Source organism: Heliangelus exortis, chromosome 15 (assembly GCF_036169615.1).
Source record: "Heliangelus exortis chromosome 15, bHelExo1.hap1, whole genome shotgun sequence".
In the NCBI taxonomy this organism is placed as follows: domain Eukaryota; kingdom Metazoa; phylum Chordata; class Aves; order Apodiformes; family Trochilidae; genus Heliangelus; species Heliangelus exortis.
Window position 1 is genome coordinate 6,306,681 of NC_092436.1, and position 23,463 is coordinate 6,330,143.

At 43.8% G+C, this 23,463-nt stretch overlaps 2 protein-coding genes and 1 long non-coding RNA gene across 4 annotated transcripts in view; 2 read left to right on the forward strand and 1 right to left on the reverse strand.

Annotated features, from left to right (window-relative positions):
* The window catches only part of GALNT10 (polypeptide N-acetylgalactosaminyltransferase 10), a 39,476-nt gene extending 31,355 nt beyond the window's left edge, over positions 1 to 8,121 (forward strand). For both annotated transcript variants that reach the window (XM_071759040.1, XM_071759042.1), the window contains 2 exons: positions 1,846 to 1,995; positions 2,770 to 8,121. In XM_071759040.1, the coding sequence (XP_071615141.1) occupies positions 1,846 to 1,995; positions 2,770 to 2,937 (318 nt within the window). In that variant the 3' untranslated portion in view covers positions 2,938 to 8,121. The remainder of the gene's footprint in view (positions 1 to 1,845; positions 1,996 to 2,769) is intronic.
* On the reverse strand, positions 336 to 10,956 carry LOC139803152 (uncharacterized). Its single transcript, XR_011728900.1, has 4 exons — positions 9,894 to 10,956; positions 8,496 to 8,588; positions 4,862 to 4,957; positions 336 to 2,310 (listed from the first exon to the last, which is right to left on the reverse strand). It is a non-coding gene; the product is annotated as an uncharacterized lncRNA (long non-coding RNA).
* Positions 10,957 to 11,823: 867 nt separating this feature from the next.
* On the forward strand, positions 11,824 to 22,232 carry SAP30L (SAP30 like). The gene is made up of 4 exons (XM_071759043.1): positions 11,824 to 12,009; positions 13,808 to 13,930; positions 15,189 to 15,287; positions 17,189 to 22,232. The coding sequence occupies exons 1-4, from the start codon at positions 11,824 to 11,826 to the stop codon at positions 17,315 to 17,317; spliced, it is 537 nt and encodes a 178-aa protein (XP_071615144.1). The 3' UTR covers positions 17,318 to 22,232.
* Positions 22,233 to 23,463: the final 1,231 nt, after the last annotated feature.

Here is a 23,463-nt window from a genome sequence, read left to right on the forward strand (position 1 = left end):
GCAGTGTCTGGAGCCTGGCAGACTTTGTGCCGAGCTTTTGCCTCCACTTTGAAGTTCTCAGAGTGAGCAAAAGAAAGCACAAGAAAACAATATGCCAAAATAATAAAAGAAACCTGTAACAAGGCAGCTGTAATATGTAACAAAGTGAATATTAACTACAAAGGTTGTGCTGAAAGAAGTGATAGAGGAGCATCATGCATATTAATAAACCTGCAGAAGCATTCAATAACTGCTTACTATCATCTTTCTGACAGAAGGCAAATGCATTATAAACACCCAACCATTGCTGGAGAGAGATGAAACCAGTCAGGCTATATATTCACACACTCAACATATAAGGTGCCAGAAATGACAGCTTTATTGTAACAGAAGGGAAGGAAATACTAGTTTGTCTAAACTGTAGCAGCTGAGCTGAGAAAAGATCAAGAAAACAATGCCTCTATTACAGAGCCATGCATAACTCTTCAGGGAAATTACTTCAGTAGTGGGAGACAGAGGGCTGTCGCATACCAATTTTGATGCATGAAAACCAGGAACAAAACCAATTTACTCAAGCACAGTCCAAAACCAAGCTTCTATTGTGTCAGGAGGATCTTGGACAATTAGGAGGAGAAAGTGTTTTGAACTTCTGCTTTGAATTGAGCCTAAATCATTGTGGTAATTCCTCTCCTGAGAAAGGTTTGAAAGTGAGAGAGAACAAAGTTTCTTCTTCATGCAAAAGTTTTGTGCCATGCTGCTTCAAACAGCAGCATCTTGCTCATTACCTGTCTTTCTTACTGCCTCATGGGATCTCTCTGAAGAGAGGAACATTCCTCCATCTGGATCCAAAAGCAGCCTCAGAACCACGTTCCCCTCAGGGACTGAGAGGCATGTGCTGGCTGATAGCCCTGCAGAACCACATTGGTTAGTGCTGCTCACAGAGGATACCTGCAACTCTGCTAGAGATGCTCTTGTTAAAGCAGAAAGCAAAAGCTTGACAGCAGTCCCTGCCTTTAAACAAGTTTATCTTTTTTGGGCTTCAGTGTTTCAGTCATGTCAGAAGTCATGATCATCAGACTGAAAATGCAGCTTGACCACACTACTGTCTCAAGCCATGACCAAAAGCAAATACCACAGGGGCAGTGCAAGGAACAGTGCATGCATGTGGTGGTACTTCCCCTGAGTGTTCTCCTGTGGTCCAATCCCAGTGGCACAGCGATTTCCAGACCACATGTGCAGCATGGCTAGAGCTCAAACCTTTTCTCTTCTTTTTTTTGTAGTATGCTTTCTTCCATTTCACCCAAAAGTGCAGAGACATCATTGCAGGGTCAGTAGAAAAGAACACCAGGTATTGCCCTAGTGATTGCCTTAGGGACACTCTGGTGAGAGGGGGAGCTGTGGGCTACCTGGTCTCTTGTCACAAAAGGTGTGGGACAGACTCTTCTCAAGGTGACTGCAGGCTGCCTGTCCAGACTTGGGTATTTACTGCCAGCTTGAACTCGGAGCTCCAGTAGCTCTCAGTCTTTTTTGCTAGCTGTGAATTGCTGTAACTGGTCAGCTCCTCACTTAAACCCTGATGTATGTCTGCATTGCAGAGACATTCACAGCTGCTATTAGCACCTGAGCTAAGGAGCATGGCTGTTTGCAGCAGCACAGTCTCACTCAGCATGCTGTGTGGCAGCCTCCTGGGTAGCTGTAGCAGACCCCTAGTCAGCAGTCCCTGTCCACAGAGGTGGAAGCAGTTTCCTAGACGATATTGTCCTTTCCCTGAAGCCATCCTCAGCCTGTGGGCAAAGAAGGGAATGTCTTTCTGCTGGTGAAAGTAGCCAGTGGCAGCCATCCTGAGGGTCCTGTTTGTCCCGGCAGGTATTCACGTTCAGCTGGAGAGAAGACATCCGTCCTGGGGATCCTCAGCATACCAAGAAGTTTTGTTTTGATGCCATTTCCCACAGCAGCCCTGTAACCCTCTATGACTGTCATGGAATGAAGGGAAATCAGCTCTGGAGATACCGAAAAGTGAGTGTGTGTGTGTGTGCTCATGCATATTTGCATTTAAGGTGTCAAACTGCCTGTAAGCACTTCAGTTTCCTTAAAATGTCACCAGCCGTGTTTTATTCCTGTTCTTCACGTAGCTTTGGTAAGAAAATCTGCAGACAATCTATTGTCATTTTGCCATTAGATACCTGTGATTAGAAAGAGGTGACTCCACTATTCCCCTGGTTGCAAACATCTGGCGAGGATTGCTTTTCCAGCACTTGCTAAATAGAGGGACACTCTCCTCGCAGTCCTGTCCACAGCTGGCAGTGAGGTGATGCAACACCCTTGCAAAACCTGTTTGCAGAGAGGAGTGCTGTGTTTATTGGTTTGTTTTGAAGACCAGATGATCATGCCAAAACTAGATAAGGATTTATTCACCCTACTAAGCAAGGCTTTTGTGGCCAACAGATAAATTCTTGGTTAAATGTCCTATCCTAGTCCTTTAAATACGTTTGCACAGTGCCTCCTGGGTGTGATTTACAGGAGGATGTGAGCCTGTGAGCTGGAGAACCTGGCTTCAGACATTGCCCAGAGCTTCTTGGTGCAGATGAGAGGATTGGGATGGACACTGTTGCAAGAGGTGGGAATAAACCCAGACACTTGCCCATCAGTTAAGTGTGAAACAAATTCCTCAGATACATCCAAGTGACAAAATAACTTGCTGTGGTTTTTAAGACTTCTCTCTCTGCTGGTTTTAGAAAAAAGGTTTCTCTTCTCTGCTTAGCAACCTCACATCAAATTTCTCTTCTCCAGGACAAGACCCTCTACCATCCAGTAAGCAGCAGCTGTATGGACTGCAGTGAGAGTGACCGAAAGATCTTTATGAACAGCTGCAATCCTTCATCTCCAACACAGCAGTGGATATTTGAACATACAAACTCAACTGTCTTGGAAAAATTTAACAGAAATCTTGATCTTTAAAGACTGATTATATATATATATATATATATTTTACAATTACAGTTTTTACTGGGGAGGGTTACAAAAATTTTTTTAAGAACACTTTTTTTTAAACAGTTAATGAAGGTAAAAGGGAGAATCTCAGGAGAAGGTAAACTAGCAGGCCAGTCTTTATTGCAAAGATGCTACATCCTTCTCTTCTGGGGATGGTGAAATTTTCAAGGCTTTGCCAGAACCACCACTTCTGTGCTGAGGCTGAACAGAAACTCTGTTTTTAGAGGAGTCTGAATGTGATTCAAACGGCTTTTTTTTTTTTTTTTTTTTTTTTAATTGTTTTGTTTCCCACGTGGGTCTGTTGTTTAATGATTTTATCTGGGACACTCCAGGACTTTTTGTAGCTGCTATACTACCCACTGAAGCATTCCCACATAGGTGCTTAATCTTCTAAAGTTCACCTAAGTAAAATTTTGGATGCAAGGTTTAATCCTCTGACATCATACACATAAGAAAGAGGACTATCAAAATGTGAAATGAAATTAATATTTCAATTTTTTTTTCCCTAAACTAAAAGATATTTCAGACAGGTTGAGTGTATGTTGAGTATTATTACTTTCCAAATCATAGCTCTGATAAAGGAATGAGCTCATAGTGAAAGTGAAGTCAAGTGTTGGGAATATTGCTGCAGTTATTAATGAAGAGGAATGTGGGTTTATGGTTCATTCACTTTGCAGTTAGTTTGTCACTCACTGTTGAACCTTCAAGGTGAAAGATTAGCAGAGGCTTTTTAAGTAAACACAGTTCTTACAAGTGAAGTTTTTTTTTGCTTAGTCTTTTGTGATCAAGTTTCAAATTTGCCTCCTACTCAGCATCTTTTTTGCATGAACATTTCTAAGGTTTCTCAGAGTTAAATCTATTACATGAAGACAACTTACATTTTTCCTCTAGAGGTTTGAAGGCTGACTTAATTTACAGTTGGTGTGAGCAGAATAATTCAAGATAATTAAGTCAGAGCAGACGTTGGCCCTTGGTCTTTATCCATTTGTTCTTCAGTCAGTAGTTTCTTGCAGTCATGAGTTTGGTCAGTAGTGTTCTAGCTTTGTGGGAATGTGCTATTAATATATCCTCCTTTTCCAACATCCACAGCACTGTACAGGTTACTGTCACTGGAAATCTGTTTGCTTAAGCAGAGATGTGGGATTGATGGCCAGTTTCATAGTGCCATGTGTCCAGAAACAAACAAGCTGGCTCCTTCTCTGCAGAGTTCCAGAAGAAACTTCTTCTGCTATTGCCAATCCTAGGATCAGATGTCTTTGAGGCCATGTAGGGCTGTGTCTGCCAACTGGGAGCAGACTTAAGACACAACTACTTGCCTCTTAAGTCAATTTACTTGGCCCATGGAGTCACAAAGCAAGGGAAACACGGGCACTGTGTTGCAGCTGGGACCAAGCTTGCCAAATGTGTTGGTGTCTAACACTTCAGTAGTGAAGAAAGAAAAAAGCTCTGGGTTGTCCCTGTGACAGTTTTGCAGGAGCATTGCTATGGAAGTGAGACAAATGTCTGACATCTTTCTTCTCACATTGTAGCTACAACATGTCTGTCATTAAGATCCTTTTTCATTTCTGTGAGAGACAGAGCCACTTTCCAGTGCTTTGTGTCTGACTGGTGCTTTCCTTAAATTATTTGTGCTCTCATTAGTCTAGTAGTGCTGGTTGTTGATTGCTAGATGGACTAGATGTCTTTATGAATGTTTTAATACCTGTGGAACAAGAAGCTGTTTGTCTATGAGCAGTGCTAGTTTTTTATAACAGGGACACAATCAGCAAATTGTATAAATGGACTGTAGGTCATTCTGCTTGCAGCTTGCAACTTTGTGTGTCTTAGTTTTCTAATGAGAGGATTAGCTTCTGTTTCTAAAATGCATGGCTTGCTTTGTACTTGGGCTCACCTTGTAAAGAGAGTCCCAGCTGCTTGGCTTGCTGGATGCTTGCTTCAGAGAGAACTGCAGTACCAAACAGATCTTTTACCACTTAATGATCTTAATCTGCAGAGAAAGGACAGCTCTTAGCAGTATGCACCAAAAGAATAGGTAGTTGTTGAGGCAATTCCTGTTTGACAACTGACCAGTACATGAAAACTGGAGCTATAGTGTGACTGGTCCTACTGGGTCCTCTGTATGGTTGGTCTGATCTGTTTTCTGAAGGTTTGGGACCTGTACGTGTGAAATGCCCCACGAGTTCTGTACACTTCTGGCTTACTGGGCTTTGAGCTATTATTTACATCAGTTATACTTTTCAATACCCTTGAGGCTTTGATGACTAATGCAAAGACTTAATATAGCTTGCCATCCACTGATTGAGAAATATAGTATTTCATTATCTACATCTTTAATTGAGCCTTTGCTGGTTAATTATTTCAATTACTTTTGGTTATTTGTAAGCAAAATTGTTAAAGTGTTAATACGTAAGCAAATCTTCACATCTGCATACAAGTCAAGACTGGAGACTAAATACCAGTGATTATCTAATGCAAGATAAATGTTTTCATATTTTTTTCCAAAAAGGTATCCAAACCACCCTTCTCATCAAGGCTGCATAAATTCTGCTGCTTTTAAGTATCAGAATCCCAGACACCAGGGGAATCTCTGGATGTGTGTTATGTTGTATAATGATATTTTGATTTGCTCTTGTTTATTTATACTGGTGCTAATCTCTAAGGCCTACAGAGTAAGAGGTTTGGGGCTCTTATGTGTACAAGATGCCTATGCCTTTTTTTCATGCCTGGGTAACTAACTTTTTCACACCATGATAAAACAATGTGTGGGCCTTTACTGAAAGGGAAATACAGCATCATTAAAATAAAGATGTGCCTTTTAAAATGTAAATGTACAGCAAATGCTTAAACTTGAACCATTTCCTAGTGCCTTGCTGGACAAGAGAGAAGAGGGGAAGGGGTTGGGACACGAGGAAGTAAGAGCCTGATTCACAGCGTTTGTGGTTTTTAGAATGTCTGATTTAAGTGCAAAATTTGTGTGATTGACAGTAATTCAGGTGCTTTTGGGTTTCTTCTGTTAAATCAATATTAATGACTTAAGGGTGGGGGGTTTGTCATGCCTAATAGAAAGAACTTAGAAAGCATAGGGGCTTCTTCTTGGTACACTGTAGCAAATAAAGCTAGAGCATAGGATGTCTTGGTTAGATGTTGGATGTTTCACCATATGGTGAGGGCTCATGCATTTCATCAGTATGCAAGGTCCTGCATTTTTTTTCTAAGTATCCAAATCAGAAACCACAAATAGTCCCAAAGGCATATAAAATTTGTAGCAGGAGTGTCTTTCAGGAAGTTGATTCCTTGCATCACTGAGAAACTTTTTATTAAAGAGTGTGTTTAAATCTCTAATTCAGAAGTAGCAAGAAGTGCAATTTCTCAGCATAAGTTTTTATTCTTGTTTTTTTATGGTACTTTATGCACAGGGCTTTGCTTTTCTTTACTGCAGAGTTCCAGGCAGCAAACTTTCCTCCTCTGTGCTGCACTGAGACATCCATGTACTAAAAGTCAAACAGACACCACCAGCAACTGGCATTGCAAGAACACAGCACTCTCACAGCTACTGTGGGATCATCATAGTAGCTATGCTGGCTTACATCACAAAAAGGAGAGGAGAGAGGGCAGTCTCATAACTGTGTAACATCACTCTCACACTGGGCAATCTCATAACTGCTGGGTAAAAAGGGAGAAGATTTTATTTTAATTTGTCTTTCAAGATGCAGACAGACGTTTAAATGGTTTCAAGTGGAGAGAACAGACAGCCTCTAGAAGTTAGCCTGTTGTGCTTTCAGTTGAAAGACCCTGGTAAAGTTGTGTCTGAAGCAGTCTGGCTCTGGTAGCATAAAGGATTCAAGTGTACCTTGCATCCCATATCTGCTCCCAACTGCTGTGGCTCATGTTCCTATTTCCCTACTGGATTTCTAACCACTTGCAACAAAGAAACCTGGGGGGTGCCTGAGTTCATCTTTATCTGAAAAGTGGCAATCTAGGCTTCTGTTTTAACAAACATTTTAGCATGAAAAGCTTTTTAAATAGTTAGCAAACCGTTGGCAGAATGGTGAGTAGCTTTAGGTTGATGTCAGATTGTGTGGGGGTAGGATTAAAAAGTCTTTCACAGAATACATAGCAAAAAGGGAGCTGGACTGGGAGCAACAAAAGTCTGTGTGCTGCTATTTCCCAACCTGTGTAAGATTTAGCTTTAAATTCTTTATTTGCAGACCTAATAAGTGTTGAGTCTGTTAATTAAAACAAGCTGCAAGTCCTCACCTGGTGTGAATAGAGGGAAGAGATGCAGTGGGTAGAGAATGGGAATGCTGAGATCTGAAATTCCCATCAGCATTCAACACTAAGTTGTCAGTCTGTTTCATATTCTTCATTAACCAGTCAGATTGATTTATTCACATTATAAATTCAAAATGTAACTGAAATAAACTCACCTCCTGCTCTGATTGCTCCTTTGTAGTATCACACTTGAACTTGAAGCTCTGTGTGTGAAACTGGGAAATTATAGATTATGGAAATCCTAATAAAAATCCTATGTCTGTTTTTTGACTCTGCCTCTACTAGCTGACTATATTCCTTTATTTGCTGTGTTTTGAGCTTTCTTGATGCTTCTGTATGACCCAAAAGGCTTTAATTATTCCACAGATGGTGGGGATTTAGGAGTTTTATATAAGCAACTGAATCCATGGGGTCTTAAATCTGCTAGTTCAACTCCAGGAAGAAAGTCCTGTTTCCAACTTGTGAGCAAATATGAACTTCAACCACAAAACAAGCCAAAAATGATCAAGCTAATAGACTAGAATGTTAGCCCTTATGTTGACAATAACAAATAGCTTTAGCCTCCAGGGCAGAGAAGGGAATTGGCTTCAAAATGCATTCTCTGGGATCTTGGTGATGAGGTCTAAGATTGTCTGTTCCTTGTACTGCATGCTTTTTATTTGTAAAACTGGATGGTGCCTCTTGAACCAGTATATGTTTATTTCTGTGCATATTAGGACCAACAGCTGAATATCTGGGGAGTGGTAAAGGACTTGTAGCACTTTAATGTAGTAGCTTTCATAAACTGGGAATTGTCAACAGAATGCCTAGTGTTTTTCAAGTTGAATGGACCTTCCTTTTATAATATATTTAAAATAAATTTTTAATGTGTTTTCTGGAGTGGTGTATGCAGAAATGACTGTCCCTGCCTGTTTTGCTCCAGTGACTGCTTTCTCTGCTTATAAGGATAAGCTTAATTACCCTGGTCTTACATTTCCTCAGCATAGCTTTCCTGCCATGTCACATACTGCTCTCCTCCAGCCCTTCAGAGAATTTCCTTCCCATCTGTCCCTCAAAAGTACTGGATATAAATTGCAGGGTTTATTTGGTTCATGCAGGAGCAGATGGAGAGCCTGTACCTGAGTGATGTTGGGCATGTGTCAGGTTCAGGTAGCTGGGGGCTGCCAAGATGCCTGTGGAGCAGGGACTGTGAACTACACCCTGCCCCTCACATCTGCTTCCAGACAGCTCTGAAATCAAAGGGAACAACTCACCAGGCCCTAAAACTCCAGCCTGTCAGAGGACCCTGCAGCACTTCAGCTCAGACAAGTTTAACAGAGAGTGACAGTCATGAGAGAAGGAGACACCTGAGGAGAGAAATATAAGACGTGGATAAAGCTGGAGACGTGGAGGGAGACATCTGTGTGCAAGGAGGAGCTCCATGCCTAAGGGTGCAACACTGGAGGCACCATGGTGGATGCCACATGCTAAGGTAGGACATGCCTGATGGATATCAGCTATGGACAATCCTTGTTGATAAGACACACCAGGAAGCCCAGAGGAACAGAAAACCCAGCACGGAGTTACATACTGGACCCTAATCATCTGCTTTGCCCATCTCCCAGTTCATTCAGTAAGGTGAGACTGCACAGTGGCAAAGGGGAGATGAAGCTAGGGTGGAGGCCAGGCCTTTGGATGAAAGTCAGCTGAAGGAAGGAGGAAAGGTATTTACTTCAGTGCCTGTTACTTCTTCTCAGCATCCAAAGAGCTCATTAGAAGTTTGTATTAACTGGCAACTAAGTAAAACTTCCCTTGCAGTAGTGCTGGAGCATCATCAGCTGCAGTGACTGCCTCATGGCCATGTTATGGATACTTTGCACAGGGAGAAGTGGGGAGAACACTCTTACAGCCCCAGCTCAGGTGAGTTTGTAGACATTACATGTGGCCCTACCCCAGAGTGTCCATTGGTACAGAATGGAAATGGAAAAAAGTAAAAAGGGCTTCTTCCCAGGATATCTTTGGCAACGCAAACCTTTTGTACCATTTCTGTCCCAGGACACCTGAATGGCTCCATTGAAGCATCAGTTCCAGATGGAGAGCTACATTTCAGACTTACCTTCAGAGAGTAGTGCTGTTCCAGCTGAGATTAAAAGGCCTGGTAGGTTCCCCTAATTTGATTAGAGGGCTGGCTTGGATGGGCAGGCTGTTACAGCTTCAAAGGCACTAAAGCTGCCCGGGTGTTGATGGGTTTATGAAACATTGTTTCTCACTTCATTGCAGCTCCCTCTACGAATTATTAGATCAGGTCAGAGATAGATACCTAATAAAAAATGTCTCTATGAGGCAGTTTATTTCACAGCAAGCTAGTTCCAGACTAGCAGACTGTGAAATCTTGAGGATCCTGTGAGGATAAATATGCTGAAACAAACTGCAATTACTTGAAAACCTCCATGCACTTGTTTTTGACAAACTGAAAAAGTGAGCTGGAGGTACTTAGCATTGAACTAGGAAACAGTGAAAAACTCTGTGCTTTGTTTGTTGAGTTTTTTGGTTGGTTGGTTTGGTTTTGGTTTGGTTTTTTTCATAGTAGACATTGCAAAACAACCTTTTTATTTGCATGGGATGAGAGTTTGCAGCCAAAGGTGAAATACAATCTGATGGTAAGTACCTACCTGTTCTGGCACTGACAGTGCCTGCTTCTCCTGCCACTCCCAGCTTCCCATCAAATAGTCCAAGGAGAACCTGCAGAATCTCCTGCAGGACAGGAGGCAGTCCTGCCTGCTACCATGTTCACTTTTGTCTGCTTGCTTGCTGCTATTAACATCTGTCCTTACATCCTGTGCTTTCAGCTTCCCAAATGTCCTTCTGCAAGATTTTCGCAGCTTGTAATTTGATTTTAATTTGTAATATTAAGATAAACCCAGGAAGCTCACTATCAGGAGCACTGAGATGGCTGCCAACCTTCTGATGTTTTCCCTTTCCAAAACCAAGGGATTATCTGGATGTTTTTACCAGGACAGAACTATTTCAGGCAGGCAGAGCCCAGGGAATTTGGCTAGGGGCTTTTATAAGGATCAGCATCTTGCTTTTTAAAACCTCTTTGCTTTTAACTAACTGCTTGTTGGTCTGTAGGAAAAGCCCTTTGTTTTCACCACCTTCTATTGAAGTGTCTGGCAACTGGGAACCCTCCCCAGGAGGGTACACTCTGTGGTTCTCCACCAGTCACAAGGAGAACGGGAATTAGGAATTGCCTGAGCACACCAGCAACCCAAACTAAGAGGCACAGCTGCCCAGGGAGAGTTTAAAATCCCTGCCCTCCAGATTTATTCTGAGATATGTTTGGTATCGCAAGTAATGCACGGAAAATAAGTTCTTTGGTGGTTCCTCGTCGTCCTGTGAGGCTGCAAGGTGCCGGTGTCAGTGGTACCGTGGAGGATCCGGTGACCGAGGGTCCGGAGGAGTCTCTCTTGCAAAGGTGATTTCTGTGTGAGGTTCGGCACAGCTCATCCCGTGCTAACACACGTTGTGCCACGTGTGGAATTCCAGACTTAAAAGCGATTTCAGTCTGCAGAATCTTTTTTCTCCGTGTGCGAGAAGCCTTTTCTTCAGGAAGATGCAATGGAGCCAGGCCCAGGCGTTTATGGACCGGGTCGGGGTGAGGGATGCGCAAGGGGCTGGGGGCGGCCGCTCCCGCCTGGCCCTTCGCTTCCGCGCCGATTTTAGAGCGATGCTGGTTCCGCCTGACCCGGCTGGAGAAACCGGGGGTAGGAGCCCACGGTCCGGAGGCTGAAGGGGGTGAAGCCTGAGTCTGCCGCTTCTCTACGCGGAGCCGTGGGAACTCGAAGGACGGGCGGGCACTGGGACGCTCCCTACAGATGGGGCCCGGCACCTCCTTCCCTCCGGCGCCGTCTGGGGCGGAGGGACCTGTGGGGTTTGCTGAGGAGCGGACAGATGCTGGGGGGAGGCCGAACCGGCCGTGCCCCGGCAGTGCCGGTACCGGGAGGGGGATGGGGGGGGTTCGGTTCTGCGGTGTCCTGGCAACCGCGCGCGGCCCCCGCCTCCCCTGCGCTCGCGCGCCACTCCGCCGGCGACCTTCCGGCTGCCGTGCGAGCGCAGAGGCGGAGCGGGGCTGGCGGCGGCGGCAGAGTGGCAGCTCCTCCCGCCAATAGGATCGCGGATCTGCTGCGGAGCGCCCTGCCCCTCCGGCACCGCTGTCCAACCAGCGCTCCGCTTGCAAGGCGGGAGGGGCGGGACTTCCGCTGCCGGGGAGGCGGTTTTGTGTGTGTGTGTGTGAGGTGCGCGCGGGTCCCGGCACCCCGCGGGCGGTGGCACTTGGGGGACCCGGTCCCGTCCGGTCCGGCCCGGCCTGGCCCGGCCGGCGCTGAGGCGGGGCGGCGGCGGCGGCGGGCAGCCCTCCCGGGGGTTCGGTCCCGTCCGGCGGCGCTGAGGGGGGCCCCCCCCTTAAGGGGGCCCCTGCGAGACTGGGGGGCCCCCGCGTGTGTGGCGGGGTCCCCCCGAAGGTGCGGGGAGACCCGGCGGCGGTGACGGCAATTTCCCCGGTTCTCGGCTCCCCGGGCGGGGTGAGGGGCGGGCAGGTGGGCGATGAATGGTTTCAGCACCGAGGAGGACAGCCGGGATGGGCCTCCCGCCGCCCCCTTTTACGGCCAGAGCTGCTGCCTCATCGACGACGGCGACCGCTGCGTTCGCCCCGCCGGCAACGCGTCCTTCAGCAAGAGGATCCAGAAGAGCATCTCGCAGAAGAAGCTGAAGCTGGACATCGACAAAAGTGTGAGTGGCGGCCTCCCCCGGTCCTGCCCGGCGCCCCCGAACCCCCCCTCCGAAGGGGCGGCCGGGCGCGCCGTGCCCTCCCGCAGCCGCTACCGCAGTGCGGTCCCTCCCGGAGAGGCCGCGGTCCCTGCGGCCGTGGGGAAGTTGCTTCTCCGCCCGGCAAGTTGAGCTTTGGCCATTGCCCCGGGGGGTTCGCTTAACCCCTGGAAGCTGCGGGGAGAGGGGGGTGCGCTGGGGGGTGCGGCTGTGAGCTCGGTTCCTTTGGACCGCGTTTTACCGGCTTCGGTGTCACCAGAGCAGGGCGAGCGGACAAGGTGCCTGGGTAAAGATCCGGCTTTTCCTCACGGCACTTTTCTCGCAGCAACTCTTAAGAGCCGTGCTCGGCAGAAAATCTCTCCTGCGGTGGGGAGAAGGTTCCGGGAGGCAGGAACAGCTTTGCTTCAGAGGCGAGAGTGCTATTTTAATTTCAGTTTTGTTTCTCAAACCGCTGATGCCGAAATCCATGCTGTGGGTTATAATTTCAGGAAGGTGTCGCTGACGTTAGGGTTTTTTTAACCCGTAAGTACTCGGCGTTCCAGCGAAGCAGATTATTAAAAATCAGCCATTCCGTGTAACTCTCAAGGTGTTGTGCTCTGAAACACAGCACTGCGGAATTGTTCCCTGGCCCGATTTACTGCTGACCCCTTAATGACACTAAGTGACAGCTGTCAGCTCAAGATAGAAACGGGTCCTTTGCCGAGTAGGGAAATAGGCAGAGCAGTGCAACCCGTCAAGATTACAGATGGAATTTCTCAGCGGTGACTTGTTTAGCAGAATTCTGCTTTGCATGGTTTTCTTACCTGATCTTTAAAGATTAAAACCATTTTTTTGTTTTTAATCTGAATCAAGTCTTTTTGGCACTGCCCCCAGCTAGTTAGGTGCCTTTTGCACAGCTGAAATACATAATGCCTCGGGAAGAGGGTGACTCAATTTGAAATACAATCTTATTCTTAAAACAGGGTATTTCTTCTGGCTGTAGTCCTCAGCAGATTTGTCTAGAGGTTTAGTTTTTTGTTTCATTTTAGAAATAACTCTTTGTTGCTAGGTGAAAGGCTTTAGAAATAAAAAGGCAAGATCAGACCAGTGAATTCAAAATGAAGGAAAAGGATGAAGTGAGATACGTAAGGTGAATTCAAATGTCATGTGCCTGTGTTGTCTGAAGATATTTTTGCCTTACAGGTACCAAATTTTTTCATTTGTGATCTTTTTTTGCTTGCATGCTAGTTATAGTGTGATAATACATGTTAAAAAGAAGGTTCTGTGGCAGGATAAGCTATAGAAAAAGACATACTTGCTTTTATTTTGCTTGTTTTAATTGGGGTAATTAACCAACTTTTATTTGGTGTAGATATTTAAACACCTGCATTAGTGATCTTACGTGCTATTCAAACTAGAAAGTTCACAAGGGTGGAACAGAATAACATTTTTCTTGGTAGCTGTCTGGTAATAAGTCCTGAAGACTTTCTCCAGACAATTATCTGGGGTTTTTTTCTGACATGTGGTTGCACCCGTAAAAAAGAAATACATTGTATGCAGAGGTTCAGCTGCAGCTCTTGAGTGGTTCATTTTCCTTGCCTTTGGTCTTTGTAATGTAAATTGTCTCTAGCTCAAGTGTACAATATCAGTCATGGAATTTAAAATTAGGAATTCCACAATGTCATGAGAGTTGCAGTCCCTCAGCCTCGTGTCTAAGTGGCTACTGTTGAATGTTTCTTGCAGTACCTGTTCTGATTGCTTTTCTACCCCCTCTGATTCTTAGGTGAGACATCTGTATATTTGTGATTTTCACAAGAACTTCATTCAAAGTGTTCGAAATAAAAGAAAGAGGAAGACAAGTGATGATGGAGGTGACTCTCCTGAGCATGAAACAGATGTCCCAGAGGTTAGTGGGTGCTAAGTGGCTGTAAGATGCTTTACCAACTCCCCTTCCCTTCCTTCCTCTTTTCTTTTTTTTTCCCCCCTGTGTTACAGAACTCTAGAATAATCTCTTTTCTATGCCACTGTGTTTTGTGTTTCTTTTGATAATGTTTCTGGTACTGTTGACACTGCAGAAAGTTGTGCAGAGGTGAAGTTGGTGGAGGAGTGGAAGGAGTGGAGCTCTGGCCACATCAGCAGAGCCCTCTGCTGGAAGTGCCACCTGTATTGGCACAAAGCACTTTATTTCTGGAAAAAAAAAAAAAGAAAAAAAAGAAAAAAGCCACCAAGAGCCAAGCTGTCTTAACTGCAAAGTTGTGTCCCCACACTTCCTGTATGGAGGTGCTGAAAAAGCAGCTTTTCAGTTTGGGCTTTGTTTTGGTTTGTTTGTTGTTTTTTGGGTTGTTTGTGTTTTGGTTTTTTGGGTTTTGTTTTTTTTTTTTTTTTTTTGAGGATACATGACTTTTTGTTGTAGCTATTTGTGTTTCTGTTCCACGAGGCTCTCCATTAAAACTTTTCCATACTGGTTTTACTTAGTTTCCCAGGATGCCTGGTGAAGACCCAGCTGGCCTTTAACAATGTTGGTGCTGGAGAGCATGCAGGATATTTGGTTGTTAAAAACTGAGGGATGCAAATCACTGAACTGAATAGTGATCTCTGCAACCTGTCAGTTCTAAAGCAATTATCTTCTTGGCTTTCAGCAGAAATTTCTTTTGTCTTTGAAACACGGCATTCTCCACATGATCTTCATGTTCCTTCCTGTAACCTCCCTCACCACCACTCTTGCTTTTAAACAGTGCACTTCCCATTGAAGAATTTGAATTTTGTTTCTTCCCTGTACTCTTGTTTTATGTCACAAGCCATTTGTTCAGTGCCTACTAAATTGGTATTTCATGTGTGAGCTTTTTAACCACGTGGGAAAAAAAGGTTCCCCTGTGCTTGGAGGTTGCAGAGGTATAATTGAGAGCAGAAATTGCCCAGCAATTCTGTTGACAGCATGTGAACCAGAATAAAATCTTGTATTTCTCTGAGGCTAGCTTGATCCTTTAACATTAACAAATACAAAATAGATTTGGATTTGTCAGTAAAGCAAGCTAACGTGGTTCTGAATGCAGGCAAGAAGAATTCCTGTTGAGGAAGAAACAGTTATTTTTAGTTAACTTTAAATTTCTTCCTGATTGAAGCAACAGGTAGCACTCATCCCCTCTTCTCTGCACCACTTCCAGGTTGATTTGTTCCAGCTCCAGGTGAACACTCTGCGGCGTTACAAGAGACATTACAAGTTGCAGACTAGGCCTGGACTCAACAAGGCTCAGCTAGCTGAAGTAAGTGATGCCAGAAGCAGTATCATCTCTGTTGTTAAAAAAGCTTTTTATCTCCTTTGCTGAAGTGTGCATTTCTTGCACAGTAATTCCTGTAGTGACTCTGGTTAATATAGACTGTGTGAAAGGTTTCAGGGGATGATGCTAACAGAAGGCTGTGTGCTTTCTTTTACCTGAAACAGTCATGGAAGACATGGAAGCATGTTTCTAGTAACTTGCTTTTCTCTGCTTCCTTTCCCTCCTTGGTTGCAGTCCCAATCTGTCACCTTTAGGGAGCAGAAGCAGAACCTGGTTTCCAGTGTCTTAGGAGTTAACTGGAGATGGCTCTTGAACTAGAACTCAGGCTCACACACTACTTGTTACCTTAAGTGTGCCTGTTAGCTTTTATTTCTTCACAGGCACTTGAACTGGTTGGAATCATGTCTTATAATGTCTTATTATTTGTCCTAATGTCTTATGATTCCTAAGTCAGTAAAAGGCTCTTTCCTTAAGTGCCTCTACTGCTGCTTTTTCACCATATGGGATAATTGTTAAGAAAGAACTCTCCGCATGGCTTTGTTATTTGGACTTGATGTGCATCTGCTCTGCTCTCTTCCCTGACTTGATCTGAAGGCATTCTATGGGAAAAGTATTCTCTAAACTTAAAAAAAAAGCAGTCACTGAATGGTAACAAGGTTGTTTTGAAAGCTGAGGGTTTCACAGCTGTTTGCCCAAAACTGTCAGTTTTGCTTTTGCTTTAGAGAACAACAACTGGCAGAGTAAAAAAGACAGCAAGACTGCTTTGCTCTCATTCAAAGTCAACTAGGAAATGAATGTACAGGGTATAGAGAACGTGTAGTGCAGTGTGTGTAGGAGTAAGGTGAATGAAGCAGAGTGGCTCTGTGTCCTCATTAGTTGTGTTTTGCTGTGTTCCAACTAACCAGTTCGTAGTCTCTCAGCTGCCTCCTGCCATGATGGACTACTTGTTTAGGCAATATACAGTGGATGTGCCCAGAAGGAAAAAAACCAAGCAAAACAAAACCACACAAAATAGAACTTGCTCTGCAAGCAGAAAGTAAAGGGAGCCTAACTTAAAGTTATCACACACTTCCCAGATTTCCTGTGAAGTCTGAGCAGCTTTGACCCTACGCTGGATCCACATCCAGCTCCCATCTTGAATCACTGCTGCCCGAGGCTCTCAGACTCCTGCTGCTACCCCACCGTAAGGAAAACTCAAACTTCCATAAATCTTCTTGAAGTAACTTTCTGCTTCGACATCAACATCCAATTGTAGGGATGTGTTTGGTCCCAAAAAAGAGCTCCTTCCGTATGACAAGTGGATCTCATCCAGCTCTAACATATTTTGTATGTTCATTTTCTGAGGAAAAGGCAGCAAATGTTTCAGGGCCTGTGCTGGTGTTAGAAAGGGGTAACCCTAGCCAAATCCTAACACCAAATCCCTTGGTGTTCCTTCCAGTGGAAGCTTACCCAGTTTATTTTCATTTGGACTCTAAAATCTTGCTCCATTTGAGTCACACAGCAAAGTGTTTCAGTATTTCTGACACTCTACTTTAAAATACTGAGATGCAGGGAAAACTTGTTCTCTAAATAACCTCAGTGTGAAATGCCACTTAGGACAAGCTATGCTGCTTTGGCAGGAGGACATTCTGGCTTCCAAATTCCACATGTAGGTTGGCTCCAAATCCTGTGGACACAGCAAGACTGTGCTATGTTCATATGAATGTTCCAGCTGCAGAAAGAGAAGTAAATGAGGACTGACAGTTTGAATTGGTGCATGATTGACTATAAGTTTATTGTGCTCAGTGGCCATGAAATCATTTTTGGAAAGTGAAGAGAAACTCTGCTCTGATTATTTCTACTTTTAAATTTCAGAATTTCTGTCTCTTTACTTGTTGTCTTTCCAGACTGTCAGTCGTCACTTCAGGAATATTCCTGTGAATGAGAAAGAGACACTTGCATATTTCATCTACATGGTGAAGAACAACAAGAGCAGGCTGGACCAGAAGTCAGAAGGTAGCAAGCAACTAGAATGAAGATCATAAAGACTTGGAATAAGAGAGACCTTGAAGGAACAGATGGTATTGTGCATATTTGGTATATAAAAACAGTTGGAGTATATTGTAAATTTTTTTTAAAATGCAGTAAGTCTGGATGACAGAAAAAAATTCAGACATTCTTATCAGGAGTATTTGAAAACATGTGCCCAGTATGTTTCTGAAGACTTCTTCCCCTCATTTCAAAGTCACATTGGAATAAAGAAATGAGGATAATGAGGAAACCAAGTAAACCTGTAGGACTGTGAAGTTTATCAACCTAATGTTTTAAACCGTTTCTGGAAATCTGCATCTCAGTGCAATTCAGATCACAGATGGGATTTTTTCAATGAGTTCAGACTGCATCAGAACCACCATGCAGTTTGTCTTGGTACAGGACTGGAATAGCAGCAGAGATAAAATTCAGTATTGAGGTGCGTGGGTCAGAAGTTTGTCTGAAGCTTGCTCCCCACCCACATGTGCTCTGCCTTGCCTTGAGTCAGTGCTTCACGTCCCAGACTTCTACAAATGCTGCAGCTCACCAAATCTACTCCAGTGAATGCTACTTGACTAGTCTGAAATTTATTCCTTTTTTTTTTTTTTTTTTTTTTTAAATCACTTTTCCTCCCGTCCTCTTCTGACATGGATGCCAAACAACTCATTGCAATCTCTTTTTCTAATTTCTTTTAATTAAGAACTCACTAATTAATTGTCTGTAAGCATTTAAAAACTTCTGCATTTCCTCAGAACGTGGTATTAAGGCAAATGCAGCTTATTTGCTGGGTTTGGTCATGTTGGTAGAAACGCTCACTTAAGTCTCAGAATGGTGGTAGGGGAAACAGTGGCTTAAGACATCTTCATGTCTGTGCAAGATCAGATTTCAATCATAAATGATGTGTGTTTTATACTGAAGCTAGTCTTTAGCAGGTGTCACAAAACTGCTGTGTGGATTAATGGGCTCTGCAGTCTCTGTTTAGTGTAAAGCAGGCTTCTGCTAGTGGGTGTAGCATCAGAACCAGGGTAGTGAACTGAGTGGAGCATGATGTGTTTCATCTGTCTTTGCAATGGGCTAAAAGTATCAAAGCCCTTGCCTTGTGTGAGCATCATCTCTGCTTTCACAAGAGCTGTGTGAGGGGAGGGTGGCATGCTGGTGCTCTGTACCTGGGCACTGTAGGAGGATATCTCTCTGATTTTGTTACTGAAACCCAAGATATCCTTACAAATAACACTGTAGTTATTTTGGCAAAAGGCACTTAGAAAAGTGTTGGTTGTGACTGACTTCTCCAGTGACCTCAAGTTGTATTCAAGGGGATCTCATAATTTGAAGCACCACTGTTTCTTTGCTGTCCTAACCAATGTCTCCATTCTGGTACAAGATGCCAGACTCCACATAGACAGTATATTCTCAACAAGCCTTAATCAACAAAACTGAACAGCAGAAAACTAGCATTTTGTCAGTGACAGGGTTTAATATTCCAAAACTGGATGAAGTTTTTCTTAAGAGCTAAACACACAGCTCACAATCCCAGCTTAATCCTGCATGTTTCATAAGGCATGAGGGGTCCATGCAGTGAAGCTCTTGCTGAAGCTCTCCAAGGGTCTCTTTAAAAATCAAGTCACAATATAAAGCAGGTTGTTCACATCAGCTCTGAAGTGTTTGCTAATACTCCAAAAACATCTTCAACAGACTTCAACGTGTCTGTCTCCTGTGTCATAGGCAGAATGCTGTTGTGGTGCACATCCCATCTGTAATGTTTTGGGGAGTGTGATTATTTCAGCGTTTCCTTGTTCGACTCAGTGTGGATTTTAAGAACATCAGCCAGGAGAGGTTCAAGGAATGAGGAGAGAATGTCTTGCATTGGTATTTCATGAATGTTTTAAAATTTCCTAGTGACAGTGGTCCTTTCCTTATTGAAAGGAGGGAGTAATTCCCACATCCATCAACATGATCTGTCTTCTCTTATTCGGGACAGATAGCTAAAAGGGTGTGTTCTCTGACTGCATGTTAATCTTCAAAGTGCTTATGTAATCAGAGGGTATTACCAAGGGAAAATGCATTTCTGAGTTGAGAGGGTTATGCCTCGTTGTAACTTCTAGACCAAAACTGTAAAAATGTAGTTTATTTGCAATTTACTTTTTTGTTGTTGTATTTTGTTTTGCTTTATTTCTAAGAGTAAATAAATCTGTTGGGGTGTTGTAGCAGCCAGCAGCAAAAATGATTGTTTTCAAGGAAATATGGTGGCAGGTTCCATCTGTTCAGGTGTATTCACTGGAATGCTTTTTGTGCAGAGGTGGTATCCAGGAATTTTTTTTTTTTTTTTTTTTTCCTGAAAATAGTCAACTGATGTGAAATGTGATCCTTGTTTGTTTCACTCCTAAAGCAATTATACTTTTTTGAAGAAATCCTTAACAAAGTGTGATAATGAAGAAATGTTTACCAGCCATTAGCAGTTGTTTATAAGGTGGCAAGCTTGGTGGCAAGACACCAAAGAAACAGAGAAATCTTTGGCTGTCAGACCTCATGGCCTTATAAACCCTTGCAAATGCCTTATTACCTTGTTCTCAATTTAACTGGAGCAACAGAAAGCTGATGTCTTGTTGGAAGGGTTAGCCACTTGATGGCTCCCATGCTATAAACTGAAATCACACGTCAATTCAGTAGCAATATCCATGTTCAGGGTGCCTGTGATTCTTGAAAATCATTTAGTGTCTAATAACCAGAAAACGCAACAATGCAATTGTCCTTCTGTAAAATACCATTCTGTGTACTTGATTCCTTATGCTGCATGCCAATTAAAAAAAAGACTTTCCAACATTTTTGTTTTAAGCTACAAATGGAACGTGTTTGAACCTCACACTTGTGAAGCCATGAGGTGGGACGTTTTCTCAGCACTTTTAGATGGAACTTGTTGGAAAGGTGAAAGACCCAAATCACTTTGGCTGGTATGATAAGATTTTTTTTTTTTCCCTTTTACGTTTTGCTTTTCACAGATGGGCCTTAAATTCTGTCTAGCTTTGAACCATGGAGCACAAGCCTTGGGGGCATGGTGGATGACAAGGTGTCATCTTCCAGTTAGAATAGTGGAAGCTTATTTCTTACAAGCCTGCATAGGTGACATTCACCCTGGAGCAGAGGAATCATCTTTGAAGCCCTCCAGCCATTGTATAGCCCAGTTCAAGTTCATAGCCTCACTCAGCTCTCATTGAAGAGTTGCATTAACTTCATTAGACATCTAAAGAGGTGCAAAGCCATTAGCATGAAATCCAAATAATGTGGAAACATCTCTTATAGGGTTCATTTTATTCTGCATGCTGACTCTCTGCGACCTTTAAGGGAAGGAGAAGAAATCATTGCTGATAGTTACTGGCTTGAGCTCAACTAAAGAGAGTTAGAAGCATGTGAAGACTTGAGTTGTTGGCAATCTGATGGCTGAAAAGTGCAAATATATCCAAGGAGGCTGTGTTAGAATGCATGTTTTTTTTAATTTCTACATCTCAAAAATATTGTATATCAACCTGAAGTAAGCAGTTGCATTAAAAGCTCATGTTTCTTTTTCCAGGCACTTGAGATGCTCAGCTTGAGAAGAGCAGGGGGGGGAGGAAGTTTGTACCACTTGTCCCCAGCACTCCAGTGTCCTAGTTTTAATTAGAAATGTGGTTGTGAACCACTAGGTAGCCTGGGACACAAGACTTGACCAAAACATATCAAGTCTGGCAGTTACAGTCAGTCTTAAGTGCAAGCTGGCTTCAGAGAGGTTTTGAAACCAAGAGCCAAAATAATCCACAGGAAGTGCAAGTTTTCAAGTGGGTCGTGATGGCACAAAGATAAAACAGGACATGGCCCACAGAGAGACTGAACAAAACCCACTTCCACTGTTAGCAACATGGAGGAAGATTTGTTCTGCATCAGCTCTTGTCATGGGTGTTTCAGGAGAGGGGGTGAGGGGGGAGCAGTGCACTTTACGTCTTTTGGTTGAGCCAAATGTAAATACCCATGGGAGATCTTCAGCAGTAACTGCAGTCAGAGGGGAGAGAAACAGTCTGCTGGGAGACTGTTTATGTAAATTTGCAGATCTTTATACTTCCCCAGAGCACTAGAGTCACTTTGCCTCTACCATTTAAAAGAGTGGGTAAAACAAGGTAGCCTCCTGTACAGAAGGAGTCCTTGTATTGCCCAAACTATTGACTGAAGAGTCCCAAAGGTGAAGGAATGTTATTGATGCCTCACTCCTCTTGTCACTGATGCCCTTTAGCCATCTCTAGCTTATCAAGTTAGGGAGTTTTCATTTTCCACTTTCAAAGTGCAAATGAACCGTTAGGATGTAAGATGCTCCTTGCACTTTTTTCACAGCTATCCCTGGTCTTATGTTTTTGACTTGCCTGGGAACACATCTGTTTGGAATGAATCAAATGGTTTAAGAAATGGGAGGGGGGCTTCTGCCTTAAACCTGAACTTCCCTTGCAAGCAACTCTGCAGGCCATCGGGTACATCCACAGGCACCAGGAGCCTCTTCTTCAGCTGAGCTGTCCCAGGGCTGGGTTTACTCCTGTCCTAACCACAGCTCTTGGCTTGCAGATAGGGTGCAGGGGAGGTGAAGAGCAGGTAACTTGCAGGATGGCTTGAAGTCTTAGCAGGCTTACTAGGAGAGAAAAGCTGTTCCCTCTTCTGTTTCTGCCCTCCATGTATTGTGCTAATATTATGCCAAATGTTTTGGACTCCTTGTATTTTTAACTGTGTAATATAGATGTGTATTGTTAAAGCAGCCTAGTAACTTATAGCAAAAACTGTAGAACTCATTTCTCTGAGGTTTAGGAAATGTCCTGCTTCCCACTGTGTATGAAACTTTAACTCTGTACTGTCTGACAAAGATAAAATGCTGAATTTCACTTTAATAAATGATCTAGCTAGCAACAAGGCCTACATTTGCTTCTGTATCTCTTTCTGCCCTTGGCACTTTTGGCTTCAGAGCCAATGGAGTTTTGCTTTGCATGGATGTTTTGTGCTGGGCTTCTTTATTTTCTGTCACTTCCCAGGGTCACAGACACTGCAGAGATGTAGGGGAGAATGGCTCTGCTGACCAGCATATGTCAAGCCTGAAATAGAAAACTCAGATGATGGGATATTTTGTGACAAAGTTGTGTTGCATGAGTGCAAATCATGGAATCTTTTGAATGCAGCAAAAAGATGACTCACTGGAAAGATGTAGGTGGTTGGAGATCCATGTGACCTTGTGCTTTGGGGAGTGTTGGGCTTTTCTGTGGTAAGGATTTTTTTTTTTTTACCCCTCTATGATGAGCAGGTAAGCTGAGAAGTCTTCAGGTGAGGACAAGGCCAGGATATGTCAGTAGAAAGGGGAAGGCAGTGTCATTTGCATCCCCAAACTGGTGAATGTGGATTCTTCTGCCAGCACAGTGAGAAGGTGTCCTGCTTAGGAGGAGTCAGAGGAGCCAGAGGACACCTGCAAAGGCAGCATCCTCTTGTGAAGGGGTCTTCTTTAGCATGGGAGGGCATGGTGGAAACCCAGGATGCAAATAAACTGATAGTTAATGTGCTGGGTTTATAGGCTCATGAATAATGCTGCTTAATCTGATGTTTGCACCCTGCCAGGAAACCGGCAGAAGATTTCATGCTCAAAACCAAGCAGGAAACAACTCAGTCTTTTTAACATACTCACACTGAGAAGCTAAGGGACCAATTTACTGACCTGGTGAGCCTGACACTTCACGTCCCTTTCCCCGCTCTCTGCTGCCGAGCGAGGGCAGTGTTAGCTCAGAAACCTGGGGGTGGGGTGCTCCTCAGCTCCACCTCTGAGCCCAGGGCAGCTGATGGACGGACCAGAGCAATTTTCTGGCCCAAAGATGCCTCATCGGTAGGATCTGGCTGTACTTGTCAAATATCAGACACGGAATTATGCTGCGGTGGGTTGTGGGGATCATAAAAATAGTTTGTTTGGGAGTTTTTGGTTTTTTTCCTTGTTGGACATTGAAATTGAACATGTCCAACTCTCTGTGTGAGCCATCCTACATCCTCCTCACAGTACTGATGGAAACCAGGCTTCAGTTCTCTGCTCCTGAGGAGAAAGGGCAGCACAGAGGACTGGGGAAAATGCAAATGTAAATTTAATGGTTCTACATTTTAGAGATGT